This window comes from Gymnoscopelus microlampas (assembly GCF_963454915.1).
Source record: "Gymnoscopelus microlampas genome assembly, chromosome: 1".
NCBI classification, from domain to species: Eukaryota; Metazoa; Chordata; class Actinopteri; order Myctophiformes; family Myctophidae; genus Gymnoscopelus; species Gymnoscopelus microlampas.
Genome location: NC_139962.1, coordinates 38,104,909 through 38,127,596, shown reverse-complemented (window position 1 = coordinate 38,127,596; position 22,688 = coordinate 38,104,909). Strand labels below are relative to the sequence as shown.

At 39.5% G+C, this 22,688-nt stretch overlaps 2 protein-coding genes across 3 annotated transcripts in view; one reads left to right on the top strand and one right to left on the bottom strand.

Moving 5' to 3' along the window:
• The first annotated feature begins 2,520 nt into the window (after positions 1 to 2,520).
• On the top strand, positions 2,521 to 9,536 carry anp32a (acidic (leucine-rich) nuclear phosphoprotein 32 family, member A). Its single transcript, XM_084067209.1, has 8 exons — positions 2,521 to 2,853; positions 3,411 to 4,073; positions 6,692 to 6,841; positions 6,946 to 7,068; positions 7,188 to 7,386; positions 7,548 to 7,663; positions 7,923 to 7,980; positions 8,146 to 9,536. Exons 2-8 carry the CDS (start codon positions 4,020 to 4,022, stop codon positions 8,223 to 8,225), a joined length of 780 nt encoding a protein of 259 aa, XP_083923335.1. The 5' UTR covers positions 2,521 to 2,853; positions 3,411 to 4,019; the 3' UTR covers positions 8,226 to 9,536.
• Positions 9,537 to 9,928: 392 nt separating this feature from the next.
• Positions 9,929 to 22,688, bottom strand: part of coro2ba (coronin, actin binding protein, 2Ba) — a 55,690-nt gene continuing 42,930 nt past the window's right edge. For both annotated transcript variants that reach the window (XM_084057640.1, XM_084057641.1), the window contains exons 3-12: positions 21,494 to 21,610; positions 20,458 to 20,607; positions 19,711 to 19,875; positions 18,645 to 18,761; positions 18,308 to 18,412; positions 17,332 to 17,428; positions 16,567 to 16,679; positions 16,080 to 16,170; positions 14,354 to 14,493; positions 9,929 to 11,614 (exon numbers count right to left, since the gene is read on the bottom strand). In XM_084057640.1, coding sequence (XP_083913766.1) covers positions 11,480 to 11,614; positions 14,354 to 14,493; positions 16,080 to 16,170; positions 16,567 to 16,679; positions 17,332 to 17,428; positions 18,308 to 18,412; positions 18,645 to 18,761; positions 19,711 to 19,875; positions 20,458 to 20,607; positions 21,494 to 21,610 — 1,230 coding nt within the window. In that variant the 3' untranslated portion in view covers positions 9,929 to 11,479. The remainder of the gene's footprint in view (positions 11,615 to 14,353; positions 14,494 to 16,079; positions 16,171 to 16,566; positions 16,680 to 17,331; positions 17,429 to 18,307; positions 18,413 to 18,644; positions 18,762 to 19,710; positions 19,876 to 20,457; positions 20,608 to 21,493; positions 21,611 to 22,688) is intronic.

The window sequence follows — 22,688 nt, the reverse complement described above, 5'->3', positions numbered from 1 at the left end:
CCTTCCATTCATTTGAGAACTGAAGTTAAGTACAAACAATTATGTGCTTGTAGTAATTTCGTTAAATCACATATTTGTCTTCTCTCTCTCTTTTTTTTAAACAAACACTTCAAATTAGTCACATCACAGTGAAGGTATTGCTCAGGATTCAGGAATTAATGTTTGTAAACAAATGTAGCTAATTTCTCCACTTGTGTCGTGTTAAAGGGAGAGAGTGGATTCAGGGGGCCAAAAAATATATAAATAAATTGACAATTTTAAATATAAATATATTGTATTAATAATATTAAATATGTTGTATTTATTTAATATAAAAGGACCGTTTCTCTAGCAGAAAGCTATACTTATAATGCAATGTGATCTGAGGAATGCCTGATTCTGTATTTCCATAGAGCTTTATGGGGAACAGTGTACCATTGTGGCTTCAGCATAGTCTATTGTTAACTCGCCTTTCCAGGCTTTTGTATTTATCTATATCTTACTGTAGATTGAGATTGGGTTAGATACACATACTGTAAGTACTTTGAGGAAGTATGGACTAAACTGTGGTATATCAATTAGACAGGCTTCTGACTTATCAATTAAACTTCAGTTCAAATGTTCATAAACAGTTTTGACATTTTCCCATGTTAGCTACTTTCTGCATTTGGATATTGTTAGCTCATTATTTACATGCTCTTTTTGGACCAATGATTAAATTGGACTATTATAAGCTAATTTAGACAACATGTTCCCATTTTTAATGGGAACATGTTGTCTAAATTAGTTTATAATAGCTTATTAGCTGTTATTCCTTAATTAATACACGTCCTTGCATTCAAATTCATATTTTAACATTTCCCGAATCATTGGCACATAGCTAGGCAGGCTACTTTTCATCATCATAATATAGACCTGTACGATAATGGCTGTCACTATGTAACCTATTGTCAGTGGTGTAAAGTAGCTAAGTACATTTGCTCAAGTACTGTACAATTTTGAGGTCTTTTGTACTTTACTGGAGTATTTCCAATTTACAATCTACTATTTTCTTCTACTCCACTACATCTCAGAGGCAAATATTGTACTTTTGTTTTCACTCCACTAAAAATTATTTGAAAACTTTAGAAATGACTTTGCAGTTATAAATTATTATATAATAGAACATACATTAACCACTTCAGCCCTATTTTATACATAGGCTATTTGAAAATAGACGATCTACAAGCTCACAAGGCATCACATCGCAATGCCTTGTGAGCTTGTAGATCTGTTATTTTCAAACATTTTAGTAGGCTACTTTTACTTTTGGTACTTTAAGTATATTTTGATGCCAATACTTTTGTACTTAAGTAACATTTTGAACACAGCCTTTTACTTGTAACGGAGTATTTTTATATTGTGAACTTTTACTAGTAAAATATGACTACTTCTTCCACCGCTGCCTATAGTATTACTCTTGCCTATATTAGCTGTGTAACTCAGGCTGTAGGCTACAAAACACAGAAAATAAAGACAAAATACACCCCAAACTTAACAGAGCCAATCATCCACTTATTCGTCTTTGCTGGAGTGGAGTCAGTGGATGTGAGAATTAGGAAGGCGCGAGCTTGCGCAGGCGTGAAAGGTCGGTACGGGCGCGCTCCCACCGCACTTTTATTTTACCTCTGGGGCAGAATCTGCCAATGCTTTGTCAATGCAAATGCGTGGATTCCTGGTCTTGCGGATTTTTTCCAAGAATCCACGCATTTGCATTGACAAAGCATTGGCAGATTCTGCCCCAGAGGTAAAATAAAAGTGCGGTGGGAGCGCGCCCTACAACGTGAAACAGCCAGTGGTGGAAAAAGTACTCAAAATGCAATGTGAAAATACTCTGTTAAGTAAAAGTTCGGAATTCAAAATTTACTTGAGTAAAATTACAAAAGTATTGGTATCAAAATGCATTTAAAGAGTACCAAAAGCAGAAAGTACTCATTAAGCAGAATGTCCCATTTCACATTTTTTCAAATGTGTAAAATGCATTAAAATCTTTTGAAAATAGCCGATCTACAGGGAGGGGTTTACCAGGCAAAAAGTTACCAAGTAAAAAGATACCTCAAAATGATATTTAAGTACGGTACTTGAGTAAATGTCCTTAGTTACTTTACACCACTGGTGAAACAGCAATCGGGAGCGCGCACCGGAGGCACGTACCAAACGCACTATGCAGCTGTCAGTGAGTGCGAGTACATGAAACCTGAGCATCAAGGGCATTACAGGGAAGTAGACCGAAGCCCACAGAACCGCGGTATAACAGTGAAGCTGCCATCGCCTGGTGGTCAAATCTGGGATAGCAACTTTTCCGCATTTAAAACACTACTGCGCATGCTATTATCGTCTGAAACGCTAGTACGCTTGCTCTATTGGCTCCAATATTGGAGCCAATCCAGGAAGTAGAGGTACTTCTGCGCGTCATGCGTTTGTGAGCAACTTTCATCGAAATGAATAGCTGGGGGCAGGGTAGTCCGTTCTCTAGATGTATTATAACTCTATGCAGAGAGACACACCCAGCGGAAACATGGCACTCGTTTGTGCGTCAAAAGTTATACCCAAAATGCTTCCAAACGACCCTGCAGCAAGCAGCACGTTGTGGAAATGCTGGTCAAGAGAGTGGACGAAGACTCTCATCAAGCGAGAGAAGCTGTCGAAATTCCCCGAGTCATGACAAAGAGACATGATGCGACAGAGATTTCTAAAGACATGCTGCGCTCGTTCTCAAGACAGCATTTCAAGTGAGCGCACAAAGCACCATGCTTATGCAAGTTACGCGCTGCGCACGTGTCTTTTAAAGCAATGACGGCGTTCCATAAACAACCCGACTTCTGACTGTCATAGGTAACGATTTTTGTTCCGTTTTAATCATAAATAAATTACATTTCGAATTCTGTACTGTACTTGACAGGCAAGATGGCGCCGAGTCAGTCAGGTGACCTTGTTTTCCTTTCTTATCGTCAGTAGCCTGCTGGTCACTGGAGGAACGGAAGTGGTAGGCTACGTTCCTAATGCAAGTCTGTTTATCTAAACCAGTGGTTTTCAACCCTTTTCATATCAAGGTCCATTATTTAGTCGGCATTTGAGCCACGGACTACCGTTTGATGAGATTTAGACTCTCAGACCCAATAATATTGTGTGGATACGATTTTGTCCACAATTCCATGCTGTATTGATGTGGTACCTTAGGGGAGATAACAGAGGGGAGATAACAGGCAAACGTTGATCAAAATAACAATTATTTAATAAAGTAATACCTATGTTTAACAATTTAACTCTTGAGAGCGTAAAATGACACCAAAAGGGCCCGTAAAGGTTCAATTTGGTTTCATTTTACACTCAAGAGTTAAAATTCTACAAGGGTCCATTTGCCATTTGGTTACCAACTCTCCATCATTTAGCTGGGGACCACCTGGAAGCCCTTCAAGGACCACTGGCTGAGAACCACTGATCTAAACGCATGACTCTTGCATCACTCAGTCATTTTTAAGTCCCTTACCAGTAGGCTACTTATGATTGGATTGTTTTGTTACAACAGACCCGTTTGTGTCCAGGAAAATATATTTCAGGAAAAATATATATTTCTTATTGGTGCACCATAGAAGGTAAGTCTGCCGCCTTCTCATAGCCTACACGAATTTCATATGCAATGAAGCTAATTGACCCATAATGTGCAGTTATATGGACACATTTTGGTGTCTGTTTCATTAAGGTGCATTCGTTCAAGATGTGAAGTTAACGTTGACAAACAACCTAACTTTCACAACCAAACCCCACCCATGTTGTATACGTGTTGTTATTGGTCGGCGAGTCTGTAAATCCGTTCCCTCTTTATCTGACGCCTGCTATTGGTCAGTGGTGACGACAATCCCCCAACCTACCTCCCGCCTACCGAGAGGATCAAGTTTGAATGAACAACACAGCAGTCTCTATTCAAGAGGGTGCTAGTTGCATTTTGTAGTAATAACCACTAAAAGTGTGTAGCATATCAAGGGATATACTGATCAAAGATGGACATGAAGAAGAGAATTCATCTAGAGCTGCGGAACCGCACTCCGTCAGATGTAAGTGTTGGATCATGCAGAGATGTGGTTGATCTGATCATGTTTCACACTCGGCTTAATGGAGACTGTTTCGTGTGATGATGTCTTGCGTGGGGGATACAAAGTTTCTTGCAAGTTAAAATGGTTGAGGACGTGATTTTACGCGGTTGCTTTACAAACGTGTTTGTGGTTGATGAGCACCGTGGGGGTCTTAAACCAACTTTACTGTTCACATTGTGAACGTGCACGTTGAGAGAATGCACCATGGCTTGTTTTTGCCAGCGGTATAAACAAGGCAAGCAGCATGAGAAGCCATATTTGTAACTTTTGAGTTCTGAACGGAACGCGCCCCTTTTCTTTCCACTGGCGGAGATGATGGTTAAGACCGTTTCCACGCAACTGGCTGCTTGATGTATTTCATAATAGTCGTTGACTTAAGTGTTTCAACTCAAAATAGCGTCAGGACTCGACGCATAAAGGATTCGGTCACTGCCATTAGCTGGAGAATAATTGTCGTGCAGCCGATCAAAGCTGCATATCAAGACATCGAGTCATTTAAACTTCAATGCGCAGAAACGATATCGGCTTGATCACAGCACTAAACCGTTTCGTGGACTGTTAGATTCCCACAGAACATGCAGCGTGGAACTCAATCTATAGTGCACTCATTTGGCTATGGCTTGGAAAGTGATATGCATCGTTTGCAGGCAACAGTCTCGGTACTACCGAGGCTGTTGGCTGCAAACGATGCATATCACTTTCCTATAGCCAAACACCGTTGGAGCTGCTGTTAAAACAATACATACATACGTGCGTTGATGTTGATTTGAGTGACATAAGACGCTCATTCGACCGAGACTCTGTTACCATGTTGGAATAGTAAAATAATAGGTATCATGCAAAGACAAACTGTCGAGCCGCGGTGCTTGCTCCAGTTTTCAAGAACTAGGACAAGCCGCCATTTTACTGAGAAACAAAGGCTTCTCGAAATACCCTGGACGTTTTCATTCGACACAAGCGATAGCAAGCGACCCCCATACCTTTTTTCCTTTTTATAAAAATGTGTTGTCTAATATACGCCATCAATCCAATCGGCATCTGTTTAGCACAAGCAACAATGTAACGTTTGGCTGCCAGCTATCTAATCGGCTTTAACTGCCCCTCCTACTCACACAAATGACCCAGTGCACGACTCGTAGGTCTGCCCTAGGCTTGTTCTGACGAATAAATATGCAGTAGTCGCAATATATCTTATCAACTGCGCATTCAACATTTTAACCACTTGAACCCCACATGGGTAACCCGAGTCCCTCTGGGCTCAATACTAGTGTATTGTCTGTTATTGGGGAGAAAGCTTTCGTTGAAAATAGCCGATCCACAAGCTTGTGAGTTGTGAGCTTGTCGATCTGCTATTTTCAGCGAAAGCTTTCCCCACAATACAGATGCTGGGATTTATGTAGTTAAATATGACATCTTTAAAATAAGAAAAAAATAAATGATGCACACCGTTAAGTAAGCTCTGCATTGTCTAAAATGCAAACGTGTTATTTATGTAATCGAATAACATTAGATGCCGAGAAGCGCCTCGGCAGTTAAGCATTGAGCTGCAGTGGTTTAGAGTGGTGGTTGTACTTGATTCAAATGTAAGTACTGTCAGCTGAGTTCAACTGTATTGTAGTAAAAGTAAGGATACTTGACTGGAAATCACGTTTCATTTTACCCTCCGCATTTATAGAAATGGGTTTCTTACAGACGCTATCAAGTCGTTTTGATGTGATTGGTCACATTTGGCGGAGATAGATTTACTGATGGTGCATCTTAATTGGCATAAATAATTTGAGAACATATAATATAGATCAAGTAATTAAGTAATGATGTTATTGTTAGACTGTCACAATTATTACATAATCTTCTAATCGCAATTATTTGAGATAATCGGTTCCATTTTGAAAAATGTTCAAACTTAAAAAAAAAGCTGAAATAGCTGATCTACTGATGCGTTGTAAGCTTATAGATCAGCTATTTACGTAAATGTTTACCTATTGTTTGTATAAAATTACTAAAAGTCAGTAATTTCTTTGTATATTTCAGTTATTTGATATATCTTCCCTGTGCATTTTTTGATTACGAAGCCTAAAAGGCAAACGGAAATTTATTTTTTCATATGTTCCAATGTTCAATGTCAAAAACACAATGAATCGTTAATCACAATTATTAGTGTGACAATTAATCTTAAATCTTAAATTTGTAATCGTGACATATACTCAATTGGGTGAGAGTACTTGTTCAGAAAAAAAATCTGTAATTAAGGCTTATAAAAGTATAAACAGCAGCATCTCATGGCCAAGGACAGGAAGTAGTCGGACAAGTGCAATTAGTTACTTTTCACCCATGAAGTCTGTCATCTGCAAGGATTGTGAGGACATCCTTGACAACATGCATCAATAATGTGTTTGCTTTTAATAAACCAGTGGCACTGTTATTCATGAACACAGATTAAACCTGTAACAGAATTGCTCACAAGGACAGAAAATTACACATGCACTACACACAATTTTGTGTTCTTCACATTATGTTTTGTTTTTTGTTTCTATGTTACTGTGAAAACATGAATGTATTTCTGTTCTCCTTTCTTATAGGTAAAAGAACTTGTCCTAGACAACTGTCGCTCAAATGACGGCAAAATAGAAGGCCTTACAGATGAGTTTGAGGAGTTGGAATTATTAAGCACAATCAACGTTGGGCTGACAACAGTTGCTCACTTGCCGAAGCTAAAGAAACTGAAAAAGGTTGGTTTTTATTACAGTGAGATAGGATGCTGAATATGTTGTCCAATTACCTGACTGTGAATTGAATGCCAATTTTGATTGTTATTTATATTGACGATCAACAGCTTGAACTCAGCGATAACAGGATCTCAGGAGGGCTGGAAGTACTGGCAGAAAAATGCCCCAACCTCACACATCTCAACCTCAGTGGCAACAAAATCAAAGACCTCAGCACAATAGAACCTTTGGTAAGTAACTTATCCCTGAAAATACCATAAGGTGGATCACAGTGTTTTAGTGGAATGTATGAGTTAGAAAATGACAAAGTGTGGATTTGCTCATTGAAACCCAACCTCTTTTTCGACAGAAAGAATTGGGGACCCTGAAAAGCCTAGACTTGTTCAACTGCGAGGTGACAAACTTGAACGAATACAGAGACAACGTGTTCAAGCAACTACCCCAGCTCACGTACTTGGACGGCTATGATAAAGAGGACAAGGAGGCACCAGATTCGGACGCTGAGGTGTACGCAGAGGGCTTGGATGATGAAGAGGAAGATGATGATTGTATGTTCTAGGCCTGAGTTTGGGGGTGTTGAATATCTTATCCATGTTTGAGCTGCCTCATCATGGCATTGTTAGTTTTTTGATTTTATGATTAATTGTTAAGGGAGTGATGGTTTCAATATCAATACAAATATTGATTCATCGCGTTTCTATTGTTCCAGTTGGAGATGAGGAGGACTATGATGAAGATGCAGCACCAGGAGATGAGGAGGAGGATGAGGGAGAGGATGACGAAGAGGAGGAAAATGAAGAGGAAGAAGAGGAGCTTAGTGGAGAGGTAAGACAGTGCAGATATTGAACATTGGTGTTGTACAGTCTGTTTTTATGCCTTTATTGATAGTATAGTAGGAAGACAGGAGATGGGGAGTGACACGAAGTAAAGGCCGTCAGGATCGGGACTTGAACCCACGACACGCAGTCAGGCTACAATGAGCCTAGGTGCCCGGACCGCTACGCCAGCGGTCTGGGCCTGTGTTGTCCTAAATAATCCTATTCCAATCAGACAGACTATGAGAAATTGTTTTTTCCCCCTGTAGGAAGAAGAGGATGATTTGAAAGACGGAGAAGTTGATGATGAGGATGATGAAGCTGAAGGTGAGTAAAACAATGGCTGATGTTTTAAATTTCATCTTCTAGAACTCTTTATAACACTATTATACCAATTTATTGAAGTTTTTGCATCACTTGGACTTACTTTCGATCCTGATGTCTTTGCTGTTTTCCTTTTTTTGTTTTTAACCGAACCATCTTTTCTTCTAGAAGAGGAACGAGGCCAGAAAAGGAAAAGGGAGGTGGATGAAGAAGGGGAAGATGACGACGATGATGACGACGATGACTAAACGTGTCCTCATGAAGCTATGTTGTTAACAGACTGTTTTAAAACTTGTATTTCTCAGTCCCTTCCCTAACCTATGTATCCCCCCCCCTGAATTTCATATTGCAGTAGTGCTTCTTGTTATTGGCCAGTCAGGTAGAGGTTTTTTTGTTTTTCTCTCAAAGGAAACACTTCATTTTGTTTATGTACCTTTTGGTGCTCTGTATTTTACTCTTTTATCATCCACCAACATACTGCTTGGTGGGTGTATGAGAGATTTTGTAATATCAGATATAAGCAAATATAACCTTTTTAAGAGTTCTTTTGTCATCGTTTGCGTATGACCAATTCTGATGACTTGCATATTTTAAGGACACCCTCTCCTGTCGTCCTCCAAAAACTATTTAGAGTGCATGTCTGAATCCATTTTAAAGTCAACTACTGGATTTCATGTATGGCTGTCTTCTACCTGTGTTAAACTTATTTTTGCTTTGTTCATTTTTATTTTGTAAGTTATGTATTTGTGGTGTCACCAGTACGCCAATAATCTCTGTCCTGGTGTGAAGGTTTTGTCTGTCTGAACATGCACAGGTGTAAGGCTTAATTTATACTTGGTCACACAACCGAGTCGCTCGGCAAAAATGACATATTTTGTTTCTTGTTTTTGTTGAGCGAAGAATACGACTATGTATAAATTCATCTTATCCCACACAGGTTACATTTTTAAATCAGAGCAAAGAATGTCTGCCCTTGTCAAAGCTGCTTCTCCTCCTTAAACCCTCAGCTTTGATAGTTCGGAAATTACGTGTTCTTGTAAATAATGACCAAATCTATTTTTTTGTATTCTCTCTTTGATGATGGCAGACATTAAACACAACTGAGTTGAAACTATGAATTGTAATAAGATATTAAATATGTATGCTGCTTTAATCTAAATACGCAGTGTGAAATTTCTTGAATTTGAAATACTTTGTATGCATAATCTTTCCATAAAGAGAAATGTTCATCAGACTTTATTATTGCTTCTCTCATGTTTGTTTCTGTGACGCACAGGTGGCAATGTATGAATTTGTGGTGGTAATGTAGAGAATAGTTGATAATATTAATGGAAGTTAAAATGGAATCTTATTGCAACTATGTGCATTGAAAAAGTGAACATTATGGAAAATGTCATGGTCAATTATTTGTCAGGTTAATTATTTGGACTTTAGTCATTAATATTTCAGTTCATGGTCAAATTGGCCTACCTCAATGATTTACACTCAATGTTAATCTACTGTCATGAGCCAAATTGTTGTTTTCTCCCATTCACAAATAAATTCTTTTTTATATTTGAGTGTGGTGTTTGTAGAATAAGTACTTTGTCAGTAATTCAATGCATTATTCAGACATCAAGATATTTGCCCATAGTACAATATTAAGATTTTATGACATTTTTGTTGCTTTTATCCTATATTTAACTTACTGTAAGAGGGCATGTCATGCCATATTACATGTTTGATACAAGAGCCATGCTACCAAAGACCAAACGGCACAGAGAAGTCTGTGTTGGGTTTTAGTTCTTGCATTCACTCAGTTCTTGCACCCATGTTACAATGAAGTCACAAATTCAGTGTAAAATTTTCCAGAGAAAGATTTTGCGAAAAAGAAGATTTTTTTTTTTGACAACATACCATCGAGACAAAAAGTCATCCACTTTCGTTTTTCAAACATTTCTTGTCTTTCCAATGTAACTGACCCCTGGCAGACCCATTAATACGCATGAACACTTTCTCTATAACCTTTCAGTTCCTCTGCAAGTAACATTAACAGTATTAAATATATTCAAGATATTTAACAACTTATATTACTACAGGCATGGATTTCCTAATTCCATCACAAATAATACAATTGCACACATTTGTCATTCACACTTGAGTACACTGGTTTTGGAAGAATCAGGACATAACTTACTATAAGTCCTTTTATTTTTGATTGTGACTCATCTCACTCATTTTCTGAGTAAATCAAAGGAAAAATCAGTAATGCTGATTGGGATTTGACTTGGATTAAAATAATACATGACATCTTTCTGATACTACCTGGCATAAAAGAAAGGGTCAGATATTCATTATTGAAAAAACAAATCCAGTGCCAATTCCCCTTAAATGTCATACCCAAGGAAGGAAACATCCAGGGTGCAATTTGTGGGGGGAAAAGAGTGTGTGATCCTTTTAGTGGTAGGATGCCTTTTTCTAAATGACATCTATGAAAATAAACCACCAAAGGAGTGGATTTAAAGACCACCCCTGATGGCAAATCAGGGGTGGCAAATCACACTGTAATATAAATTACAAAGGGATGCAGTTTTTTGTTTTCTTACAATTTTTTAAATGGAAAAGAATGGATAATGTTTCACTGTTAAGTTAAGTATAGGTAATACATTAACATACCTCATTGGGTTACTTTGACGCAATCAAGAAACTACCATTCAAGGGACAGTTTCAACCTTGGACCATTTCAGTAGGAAATGGAAATTATTTAGCAAACCCCATCTAACACCCACAACCATTATTAGCACAGCCACGTCATACAAAGACAATGAGATGAAAACATTTACATGTTGTTAGCTCAAAAGATATAATGTGACAAATAAATAAAAGTAATATATCCCTCCCCACAAAAATGACAACAATAAGTGACATAATACTATTAAGACTACATTTGAGCTATGCCAGTCTCCCAGTCTCCACAACTCCATAACCTTTATAGAGACAGACTAAAGAGAAAATCTAAAATGGCAGACATTCAACTGCCAGCCATTTTATAGACAAGACGTAGAATAATAGTTGCAGCTTTCAGCAGGGTCTAAGGCCTTGGGAAGAAAAATGTACCCATTTTACACAATCTTGCCTCAGCAAATGATGAGGCGTGGGGGGGGGGGTGCTTTGCCACATGGCATCGCAGCTGAGGCTGGGACAACCCCTCAGGTGGTCTACCTGGGGAAGACTGCAAAGTACTGTAATAATTCATTATTGAAGTATATTCATTTGTGAAGAAAGAAAGAAAAAATCCCAATATTGGCTTGATCAGTCAAGTCAATACTATGGCCGTGCTCCATCAACATTACCATACCTTCATTATCTACCATCATTACCATCATTACATTATTCCAGTTCCGGTATCAGTTATTACATGATCCATCAGTTATTAGAAGTGCAGAGCATCCTGGGTAACAGGGATAACACGTCAGAAAAGAGGGGCTAGGGAGCCGCCTGGCAAGTCCAGAGGGGTTAGAGGTCAAACGTTGTTGGAGTTAACGTTCTTCAGGTTGTTGAGTTCTAGTTCGAGTTGACGAATTCGTACATCCTTGGTGGTCAACTCCTCTTTTAGACGCCGCAGTTCATCTTGCTGCCGGAAGAACATCCGCAGGAGCTGCACATGAATGTATGACACATGCACACGCACACACACACACACGCACACGCACACGCACACGCACACGCACACGCACACAATTCAATTCAATTCAATTCAAAGGGCTTTATTGGCATGAGAAAACATACGTTTACATTGCCAAAGCAAAAAAGCACAATACAACAATACAGCAATACAATCAAAACAAAAAATGTACATTTGAAAGTCAGAATCTTCAATAGATCAATTTCTATGTACCAAGATCACTGGGTGCAGGTATAGTGCAGGAATATACACAATGATTAGTCTTTAGGGTGGTTGTGTTCCGTTCGATATCCTTCTCCTATCACAACAACTCACGAATCTTGCTGCTGTGTTTGCACATTGTTGTACTTCGCCCAGCAGATATGGGAGTTTTTTGTCATTGGTCATGTTTTCAAAATCTCTGTGTGTGGTTGTAATCTGTGGGAAGTATGTGTCTCTGATGTCTTGGTACAATGGACAGACGGTTAGGAAGTGTAGCTCGGTTTCCACTTCCTTTTGTGTGCAGTGGGTGCATAGTCTGTCTTCTCTCGGGATACAGGTCTGCCTGTGACGACCTTTCTCGATCGCAAGACTGTGCTCACTGAGTCTGTATCTAGTTAAGATTTTTCTTTGTTTTGGGTCGGTCACGGTGCTCAGGTATTCTGCCACTGCGTATTCTCTGTTTAGGGCCAGATAGCATTCTAGTTTACTCTGCTTTTGTGTTGCTTCTTTCCAATGTGTCAGGTAGTTTTCCTTTTGCTGTTTTATAATTTTGTTTGGTCCGATGGGTTTTCTATCTCGTGGCTCTGTTTGTGTTTGTGCCCGGAGTTCCATGGCCAGCTGGCTGAGGGGGCATCTCTCTAGAGTTTCGCTGTGTGTGAGTGCTTTGTTATGGAGTGCATCTAGGTCGCTTTCTTTTAGGTGGTTGTAGAACTTAAGTGCTCTCTTTTTTATTTTGATTATGAGTGGGTATCGTCCTAGTTCTGCCCTGCATGCATTATTTGGTGTTTTTCGCTGGGTACGGAGAATGGATTTGCAGAATTCTGTGTGTAGGGTCTCGGTTTGGTGTTTATCCCATTTTTCAAGGTCATGGTTTGCTAATGGTCCCCAGATCTCACAACCATAGAGGGAAATTGGTTCTATCACAGAGTCCAGTATTTTTAGCCAGGTTTTAATTGGGATGTCTATTTTGATGTTTCTTTTGATAGCATAGAATGCCCTTCTTGCCTTGTCTCTCAGGTCCTTTACAGCTTGGTTGTAGTTCCCTGTGCTGCTGATGTTTAGGCCAAGGTAGGTATAGTTTTTTGTTTGTTCTAGTGGGATCGTATTTAGGAAAAATTGATGGTTTTGGCGGCTGGATCTTTTTTGAAATATCATGATTTTAGTCACACACACACACACACACACACACACACACACACACACACACACACACACACACACACACACACACACACACACACACACACACACACACACACACACACACACACACACAAATGATTCGCTTACATTACTCATATTACTTACTCATCTTCAGGACTTTACATTCATCCATGTTACCCCCTCATCTTCACAACCTAACTTTAATACGTGTTACCCTTATTGTCTCCGCCAGGCCGAAAGGCATGGCGAGAGAGTATGTTTTACCCCCTGTCCGTCCGTGTGTATGTGTATGTGTGTGTGTGTGTGTGTGTGTGTGTGTGTGTGTGTGTGTGTGTGTGTGTGTGTGTGTGTGTGTGTGTGTGTGTGTGTGTGTGTGTGTGTGTGTGTGTGTGTGTGTGTGTGTGTGTGTGTGTGTGTGTGTGTCTGTCCGTGTGTCATTCTGTCTTTTTGTGTACAGCTAATCTCTGGCACCGTTGGCTTGATCGCAGCGAAACTGTGCACACACACTCCCTGGATGCCAGAGCAGAACCTCTGCTCCAAATCTTTCACATGGGCCTTTTATAGCACCACCAGGAGGCTGATTTGTGCAAAACACATTTTTGGACAGTACTCCTACAGATTTTGGCCAAAAATACCCCAAATCGGTACACAGTATCTCTATAGTCATTAAAAGAAACGTCTCATTTCAGATTTTTCATATTCCATCCTGATTGGCTAAAATTGGCTTTCAAAGTTTGCAGGAGTACTCCGTTTCGAACAGGCCGAGGAAGAAATGCCATTTGAAAATGTTCAAATCAGCCTCATGGTGGCGCTGTAACAGGCCGATTCATGTTTTTACCTGTAACTGCACCGATCAGTGTAAAACTTTGTATGCGCACTCCCTAGAGGCCAAGGAAAAACCTTTGCCCTGCATTTTTCACATTTGCCTTTTATAGCGCCACCAGGAGGCAGACTTATGTAAAACACACATGTTTGATATCAAGCCTTCAGATTTGATCCAAATTTCACGCAAATAGGTACACATGATCTCTCTAGTCATGTGATGAAGACGGATCTGTTGATTGGCAAACATTGACATGTAATGTTTGCAGGAGTGGCCCGTTTTGAACAAAATGCCGCAAATCATGAACGCAGCGTCCGATTGTGATGAAACTTTGAATGCACATTTGCACTATGTTGAGGAACAAATGCCACCCTTTTAACATTGGCCTGTTATAGCGCCACCAGGAGGCCATAATAACCTACCTGACCTGGCAGAGACTTGTGCTCCGAGGAGCACTTTTTCTAGTTTGCACATCTTTCTATTCATCATTCATCATTATGTCACGCCCCAATATCTCCACATACCTCATTTTCTGTCCTAGGTGGTACATTCTCCAGCAGGTCAATGCCGTTAACAACCACACTCTTTTTCTCCTTGGCTGGGGCTTTGAATACTAACTGGTTGGGGCGGTTGTAGCCCTCCTTCAGGGACATCAACACAGGGTCTGATTGCACAAGAGCACATGTGCAGAAAACACAAACATAATTATGTTACTCGGATTTGAAGAAATCTGTAATTCATCATATTAAAACTTTAGCAATTACTTTTATGGAACACCCTCACTTGGCAGGAAAAAAGATCTATAGAGGTTCGAGGATGGCATATGCTGAGTGTATACAGTACACTCATGTGCACACACATTCATGGATTAAGAAACCATTGTTTAACAATTATGTTTCCCAACGTTCTTTTAATGAACATACTGTGTATGCTCCCACTGTGAATTAGTTTATCATCACTCATCAACAGTATGAATGAGTGAGTATAACAGGACAGGCCACACATCAATTTCATAGACGTTTTGTGCAAAACTTCTACAAAGTTAGCCAAACATAGAATAATTTGATTGTCAGTTCAACTTCAAATCACAACAATGTCAAACATTTAGAAAACGACAACGTGGATTATACAGAAAAAAAGCCAAAGCTTGTTTCCATTGTGGTCCACTTTGAGACATAGAACAACACGCAACAACCATAAAACAAAGACATCCAGAAATCTATAGGCGTATTTATGTGGTATGGGCTCTTACCAGATGGCACACCTCTCATTGGTTAGTTTCATTGTGCATGTAGAAACTGTCCAATATTTCCCCATTTTTTCCATATTGCTTCATTAGTATAAGCTACAGGAGTGATTTGGATTGCCTGAAAATTATGATGATGACTCCCTGACTTGATGTTTGCAGGACAAAGTGAACTCCTGGACAATTGTATTTTTTAAAATATATATATGGCCAGAATGGAACCGAGAAATGTGCAATTATGTGGTTGACACACTATCTGTTAATGTACTGGCACATCCTGTACTGTGAGCAATTTGCCCCAATCATCAAATGCACATCTCTACCTTGTGGAGCAGTGTGACCACTGCAAGGAATGCACTCAATTGCCTGTCACTTTATGTGAAGATCTCTATTGCATTATGTTGCACAAAGTCATACAGCACATGTTGCAACCTAGATGTCTACACACTTAAAATGCCTAAAGTTGTTTATTATTTGTCTTTAAAGTTTTTCTTTTTTTTTCTCTCAATACACAAAGATCCATCTGAGAATGTATTGCGGAGGCTCTCCAAGTGGGGTCTTGAGGGGTTCCAGCGGGTTCCCAGCAAAAAAAATGGCAGTTTAATTATTTCACCAACTAGAAGTTAGCCCAATGAGAGTAATAGAGGTCGGGCTGCTATACGCAGCCCTCACATCTAGTGTTCGGGCCGTATAGGGGTCGGATCTGATCTATTATTTTTTTAACTTTTAAATAATAAATACATCTATTCTAACAACAAAAATCTTCTCTTGTGTCTGTGACACAAAATCTTTTCAAATGGAGGTCTGTGGCCGAATACAGTATGTATCACTATATGTATGGGTCCTTTACATGAAAATGTTTGAGAACCGCCAATATAGATTTTGTGAGTACCGGTAAGTGATTACATTTGGGCCATTTGTGTATATGGGCAACCACATTCTTATGATCAGAAAGAGCAGAAATGTGGGTAAATAAACACAATAGTTTGCGAGAATACATTTACCTTTGTTAATGCCACTCAGCCATTCACTGGCTGTCAGGGCAGGTTCTGTTCCTGCTGTCATGGGGTAGATATCCTCTTGGTATGTGTCTGACTATAAACAACACACACGCGAGCACACGTGCACACACACACACACACACACACACACACACACACACACACACACACACACACACACACACACACACACACACACACACACACACACACACACACACACACACACACACACACACACACACACACACACACACACACACACACACACACGTTGAGATGCTTTGAAAATATCCTGTGTATGTACATCACAATTCTCACATAATCTTATCTGCATTTTGGTCAAAGCCTGCATTTATTAGTTATATTTCAGCACTAGTTGTACTTTAGAAGGTTAAGTTTGTTAAATTGCATGTGGTATATTCCAGAAGGGATAAATAATCACAAGGAAAATATAATCAATTTAATTCAATTCAGAATGCTTACTGACCCTCCTTGGTACAATCATTGAAATGGGCTCAATCAAGCCCTTGAGGGTGACCAGCTTGTAAAAGCGGAACACTTCACATGCTGCCACATCCAGCCCATGCTTTGGCATCACACCTGGCAGGAAAGAAAAAATACATAATGAAGAGTTTTTGTGGCATTTTATGCTTTAGATCAGATAAGTCGGTGTAAGTCAGTGTAATATATGTAGAGAGAAACCAAGGACAGAGACCTCGCACTCATAAGGAGCAATGGTCTGTGCATTAACTCCTGAGCTACCAGGCACACCCAGCATAAAGAACATGGAAACATAACAACATGGCATATCCATGGACTCATTGGGACAACATATAACCTGTTGATTAATTTATTCTCCCTCATCGGGTGAAAGGATGTGGCATTTACTCAAAAGAAAATCTTTCTGCAAGCATAAATTAATCTTAAATCTATTTTAGTTTAGTGGAAAAAACATACCCATAAAACTACTTGTGAACATTATTCAAGTACAAGTGTCTCACTATTGTCTTAATTTGGAATTTGAAATAAAAAGGATGGACATTAAAATGTCCACATCATCAACCTTTTTTCTTTAGATGGGTCTTCATCCTCACACCCCTTTTCCCTAAGAGACGTCAATAGTAGTATCATCGCAGCCAGTTACTCATGGGTGTCATTCCCCTTGACATGGAAATCCCCATAGACTGCTAATGAGGTGATTATGATCGCTCAGTTCACTACATCAGCTCGAGCTGATCTACAAACAACTTACCAAGTCCTTTCTGTGGGGCAGGGGACCTGAACTCCATCAGGTACTGCAGGTAGGGTTTCTCCGTCGTAATCTCAAAATAACGAATGTTGCCGTCCCCCTGCCAAGTCACCAGAGTTTGACATGTTCGATTTTTACCTGAGATCTCTTAAGTTTTCCATCATATTTGACTGACACTGACAAAAATCGATATCAACACATTATACCTAGGTACCAGCGTAGAATGATAAAATGAAATCCTGTATGTTTGTTTATTTACATTGTAAATAAAAATCTCAGAAATGTCAAGAATAAGTTACCTTCTATAATGTCAATAAACAACATATACTGTGACATTAAACCTACTAGAATATTTGAGAAACTCAATGTCTAATATCTGTTATCGACTTATCAAGAGGACTTCATCACTTAAAGGAAATAACAGTCTAAATGTTTTAATGAACGTGTTTAATGAATGTTGGGTGTATGCATCGCTGCTTTGGTTTCTGCATTTTACTTATGCTTATATATACATATTATGCTGCTTATGACCTATGTTCTCTCGTTTATGCCTCTATTGTTATATTTTGTCTTTCAAAATAAGGCATGGTGAGTTTACGTGTAACGCAATGTGTATATAATTAAAATGACTAAATCAAATGACTATTGCGATTACTATTTAATTAAACTTAATCATGTCATGAAGCTACTATATGGACTTTACAAAAGTATACTGTAACACAACAATGAACCATTAAAACACACTTAACCACTAAAACCCTATATTTCATTGACCGGGGTCCCCCACGGGTCTGTACTTGGCCCCATCCTTTTTTCCCTCTACACCAAATTTGCCGAAAATAGACAATCTTCACAGTGTGTGTCAAGTTCTAATGAGCGATGAGATGGTTAGATCTGCTACTCTCGCAGAATATTTGCTTATTATTTGCAGAATGTTCCCCTACTGACATGATGCAGCATTGCGAGGGGCAGAACTCACCTTGCCTGCCAGGTACAACATGTGTGTGTCAGGATCATAAAATGGGAACAGCATTCCTGATAGGCCATCTATCTCCTCCTCAACAAGAGGCATGGATAAGTCCTCCTGGAGAAAGCAACACCACACACGCACGCACGCACACACACACGCACGCACGCACGCACGCACGCACGCACACACGCACGCACACACACACACACACACACACACACACACACACACACACACACACACACACACACACACACACACACACACACACACAAACCGTTAACAGTATACTACTGAAAACATTTGAGGAATATTCAACTCTGCAGAGGAACAGTCCAAAACACACCTGATCCCAAAGCGCAATCTGTCGCGTGTTCCAGCGAGACACCCCTGTGGTCAGCAGTCGCTTCACATTGCCCATGAACACCACTCTGTTTACTCGGTGATTCTTGCAGTTAGCTTGCTGGCAGGGCAGGAGACAAAGAGAGGATGACGCTTTAACCAAACCCTATATACTTTAGTTGATGGGCTCTATACTAGGTCCACTAGTGTTTCCTTCAGTCTCTTTGCCGAAAATAGCAGTTATACAAGCTCACAACACATTGCAAAGTGCTTTGTTGTGAGCTTGTAGATTTGCTATTTTTGCCAAATGTTCACCCATGAATAGAGAATCTAGGGTTTATTCATGTGGTTAATGGTTCGTATAATCGCCATGTGTGATCCATTCTAACTCATTATTATTGTTTTTTCAGTGACAGGCCGTGCACAGAGAAGGTGGGAACAAGGTGGTTTTAAACCGAGGCAGTATTAAAGCAATGACTGCTCTAATCCATTCAACCACTAGAGGATCTCATAGAATGAGATCACTCTATTGTCAATTAACAAACATCAGAGAGGTCAGACAACATGGTCAGCCACAGTGCCTGTAGTTGTACTCTGTAGTTCAGTACCTTGCTCAAGGGCACTTTAAGGATTGGTGGGCACCGTAGTTATCCACCATCCACCCTCCAGTCCCCAGTTTACAGATGAAATACACCCTCTTGTTTGTACCAGGAATTGTCTCCTTACATAAAGGCCAACCATATTGGTGACTTAAAGCAATATTTCACTTTCACTTTTAAGCAACAAGCATAAACTATGCAAATGCTACCCTGATCATTTCTTTGTGACAAAGTTTGAACAAGTAGCTCTCGTAGTTTCCTACTGTCAGTAATAAATGTTGGAATAAAAGCCTAAAGGCCAAAAGTAACTGCATGATAATTAATGAATGAGGTTTATTGCTTGTTTAGACATTCTAACGGAACATTGACATGACACAGGATTTCAGATCTCACAGTGCGTCCCATGGTGTATGGATGGATACATTATCTTCAAAAAGTTGTCGATGAAGGGTTGATCCCTCACCCTCTCACCTGGAGAACCTTTCCAGAGCGTGGCTCAATGACACGCAGCTTCTTATCTTTACAGCTGGTGGCCAGCAAGCTGCCATCTGTATTGAAGGACATGTTGAGGATGACGTCAGTGTGGCAGTCAATCATCTTCACTGGCTCGCCAATTTCCAGGTTCCAGATGAGAATCTGAAAGATTTAGAGTGGTTTGATTAATTGAGCTGTGTTATTAGATCCCATCGGAACTTATTGCAGTAATTTGGATATATTAACAAAAATGTTCTGTAGCAAACTAAGGCTTATAATATTGATATTTTGCTCAACAAGATAACCTTGTTATCTAATCTAGACGTCTTACACTTTTTGAACAACACAAGCAATTTATATACAAGTATAAAGAAAGCAGCTTCATAATTCATGATTGAGATATTAAAGGGGGAAATGTATGTAATAAAACTAAATGTGTATCAATAGTTACTTAGTCTAATTGTCTGCATGAATTGAAAACCATACTGTAAAAATGGTATTGTACATCTGCAGAGGGAGGGAATCCATTGCCAAATTCAAACTGTATAACGGTATTGTTGCATTGACTGTCCCCATGAACGTGGTTGTAGCTATATTGTTCTGATATGCATATATTTATATAGAGTCACTGGTGTGGTACACAGTCAAATCCTCAATTTATCCATTTGCAAATGGATCTGTTCATTTTCAAGCAAATGCAGAGTTAAATTAACATGAACAAAAGAATATTTGTTTACTATTCACCTTGTAGTCGTAGCCAGCACTGAAGAGGATGCCACTGCTGGTGGGGTGCCATTCGATGAGACCCACACGCCGACTGTGACCGTACAGTTCCATCAATGCTTCTGTCATGTTCCGCCGCAGACCTCCTTCTGGCATTTCCCATATTCGTACCTGATATGCGCACGCACGCACGCACACACACACACACACACACACACACACACACACACACACACACACACACACACACACACACACACACACACACACACACACACAGAGTATGTACAGTAGTAATTCCTTAGTATGATTTACAGATTATATTTTGTATCCACTCTGAAGGCAATGTCAAACTAACTTTTTCTTCTTCTACCCACTTTGTTAAGTGGGATTTTACAGATAAATACAGCCATTAAATAGCTTTGTATAAATCCATTACATTAACAAATGGCATAGAAACAATTACTTTTGAAAAATGAATTAGATCCGAAAAAGCACTTGCTATCAATGTGACAGACAGCATTAGGATTAGGCTGGATTACAGATATGGGTGAAGTCTCTGTATTATTGGAGATTATCCTTCAACAAGTGAACATCAGGACATCAGGCTTTATTGCAGTTACTGGAGTCATGGAATAAGGTGTGGGTACAGAAATGAAAATCGAACTGGAAAACATCTAGTGATCTTATTAAATGTTATACAAATGCATTTTCGTTTATAGTTTTGATTTGATTTTCCTGGAGCTGGTGGTGCATTGCTCACTTAACCAATATTAGGGACTTATGCCATTTGCCATTTTGCAGCCCTTATAAATCTTAACGCAAGCACAGCAGCATAGGCTATGCACTGTTGGTAGATCCATGAACCATTGGCCTGCAGGCTATATTCTACACATAGGGCTATGACTAGACATTGGTTCTCAACCTCCATGGTTGAGGATGTCTCACACATGATTGTAAATATTCATGAGTTCATAAATATACATTTTAATCTCTACTCAGGAGAATATTACACCTACTATGATACAGACATAAATGAATGATGTTCGCCTTTTACCGAGGAATCTTCAGAGCAGGATGCTATGATGTTTTCAAAAAAGGGATTCCACTTGATGTCCAACACATTGCCTTGGTGGCCACACACTTTGGGGTGGTGAGGGTCTATGCGGCCAGACTGGAAGAGAATTAAATACAAAATATTGTTTAATGTACCATTGTAGTCATTAGTATTCATTTAAGAGCTTCACTGATGGTGCAGTGGTCTTTGTTCAGGACATTAAATACCTTTTTTTTAAGAAGTTAAAATTCAAAGGGTTTTATAAATCCAGACAAATGTTGACTGTGTATTGTTATTGTAATGACCCAAAAAATCCACAGTGGGGCACTGGTCCATAAGACCATAACGTTTGGTTGAGACCTTTTACTGTCAGTCATGTAGTCATGAATGTTTGATGCCTCCTTTGTCCTTTCAATCTGCTGACCTATTTCTTATTTCCTCTGAGATTTGGCTAAGAGCTTTAGGTCATCATGCAAAGGTGAATGTATGTTTTCCTCAGTGAACTCTAAATCTAGGAGCCAATCTATATCTAGACTTTATCTATATCTAGACTTTATCTATATCTATAACTATATCTGCATATCTAATAAAGATGCACAAGTGTTTCTCTCACTGCTGCTCAGATTTGGAGAAGAAATATGAATTATATTATAATATAATAATCTTGTTTCCATGTTATGAAAACAGTTGCAACTTCCTTAGCCCTTGATCATGCAGAGACAGCTTTGTACTGCTGCAGACAAACAGAGCCTGGTCATTGTCCTATGATGTCATCTGGCAACTACTACACAACAACAATGTCACAAGCTGTGACACTTTACTGTAAAACAGGGCTGGAACACTGCCGCTTATCACACATGGCGATCGCGCACACACACGCACGCACGCACGCACACACACACACACACACACACACACACACACACACACACACACACACACACACACACACACACACACACACACACACACACACACACACATTTAGCCATAGTGATTTCTTGGGTTTAATCCTTTTAGCAGACCTTTTTTTTATAAACTGTTAATAAAGTATGCAATCAATCAAACCACACGCACGCGTGTGCGTGCGCTCACACACACACACACACACACACACACACGCACGCACACACACACACACACACACACACACACACACACACACACACACACACACACACACACACACACACAC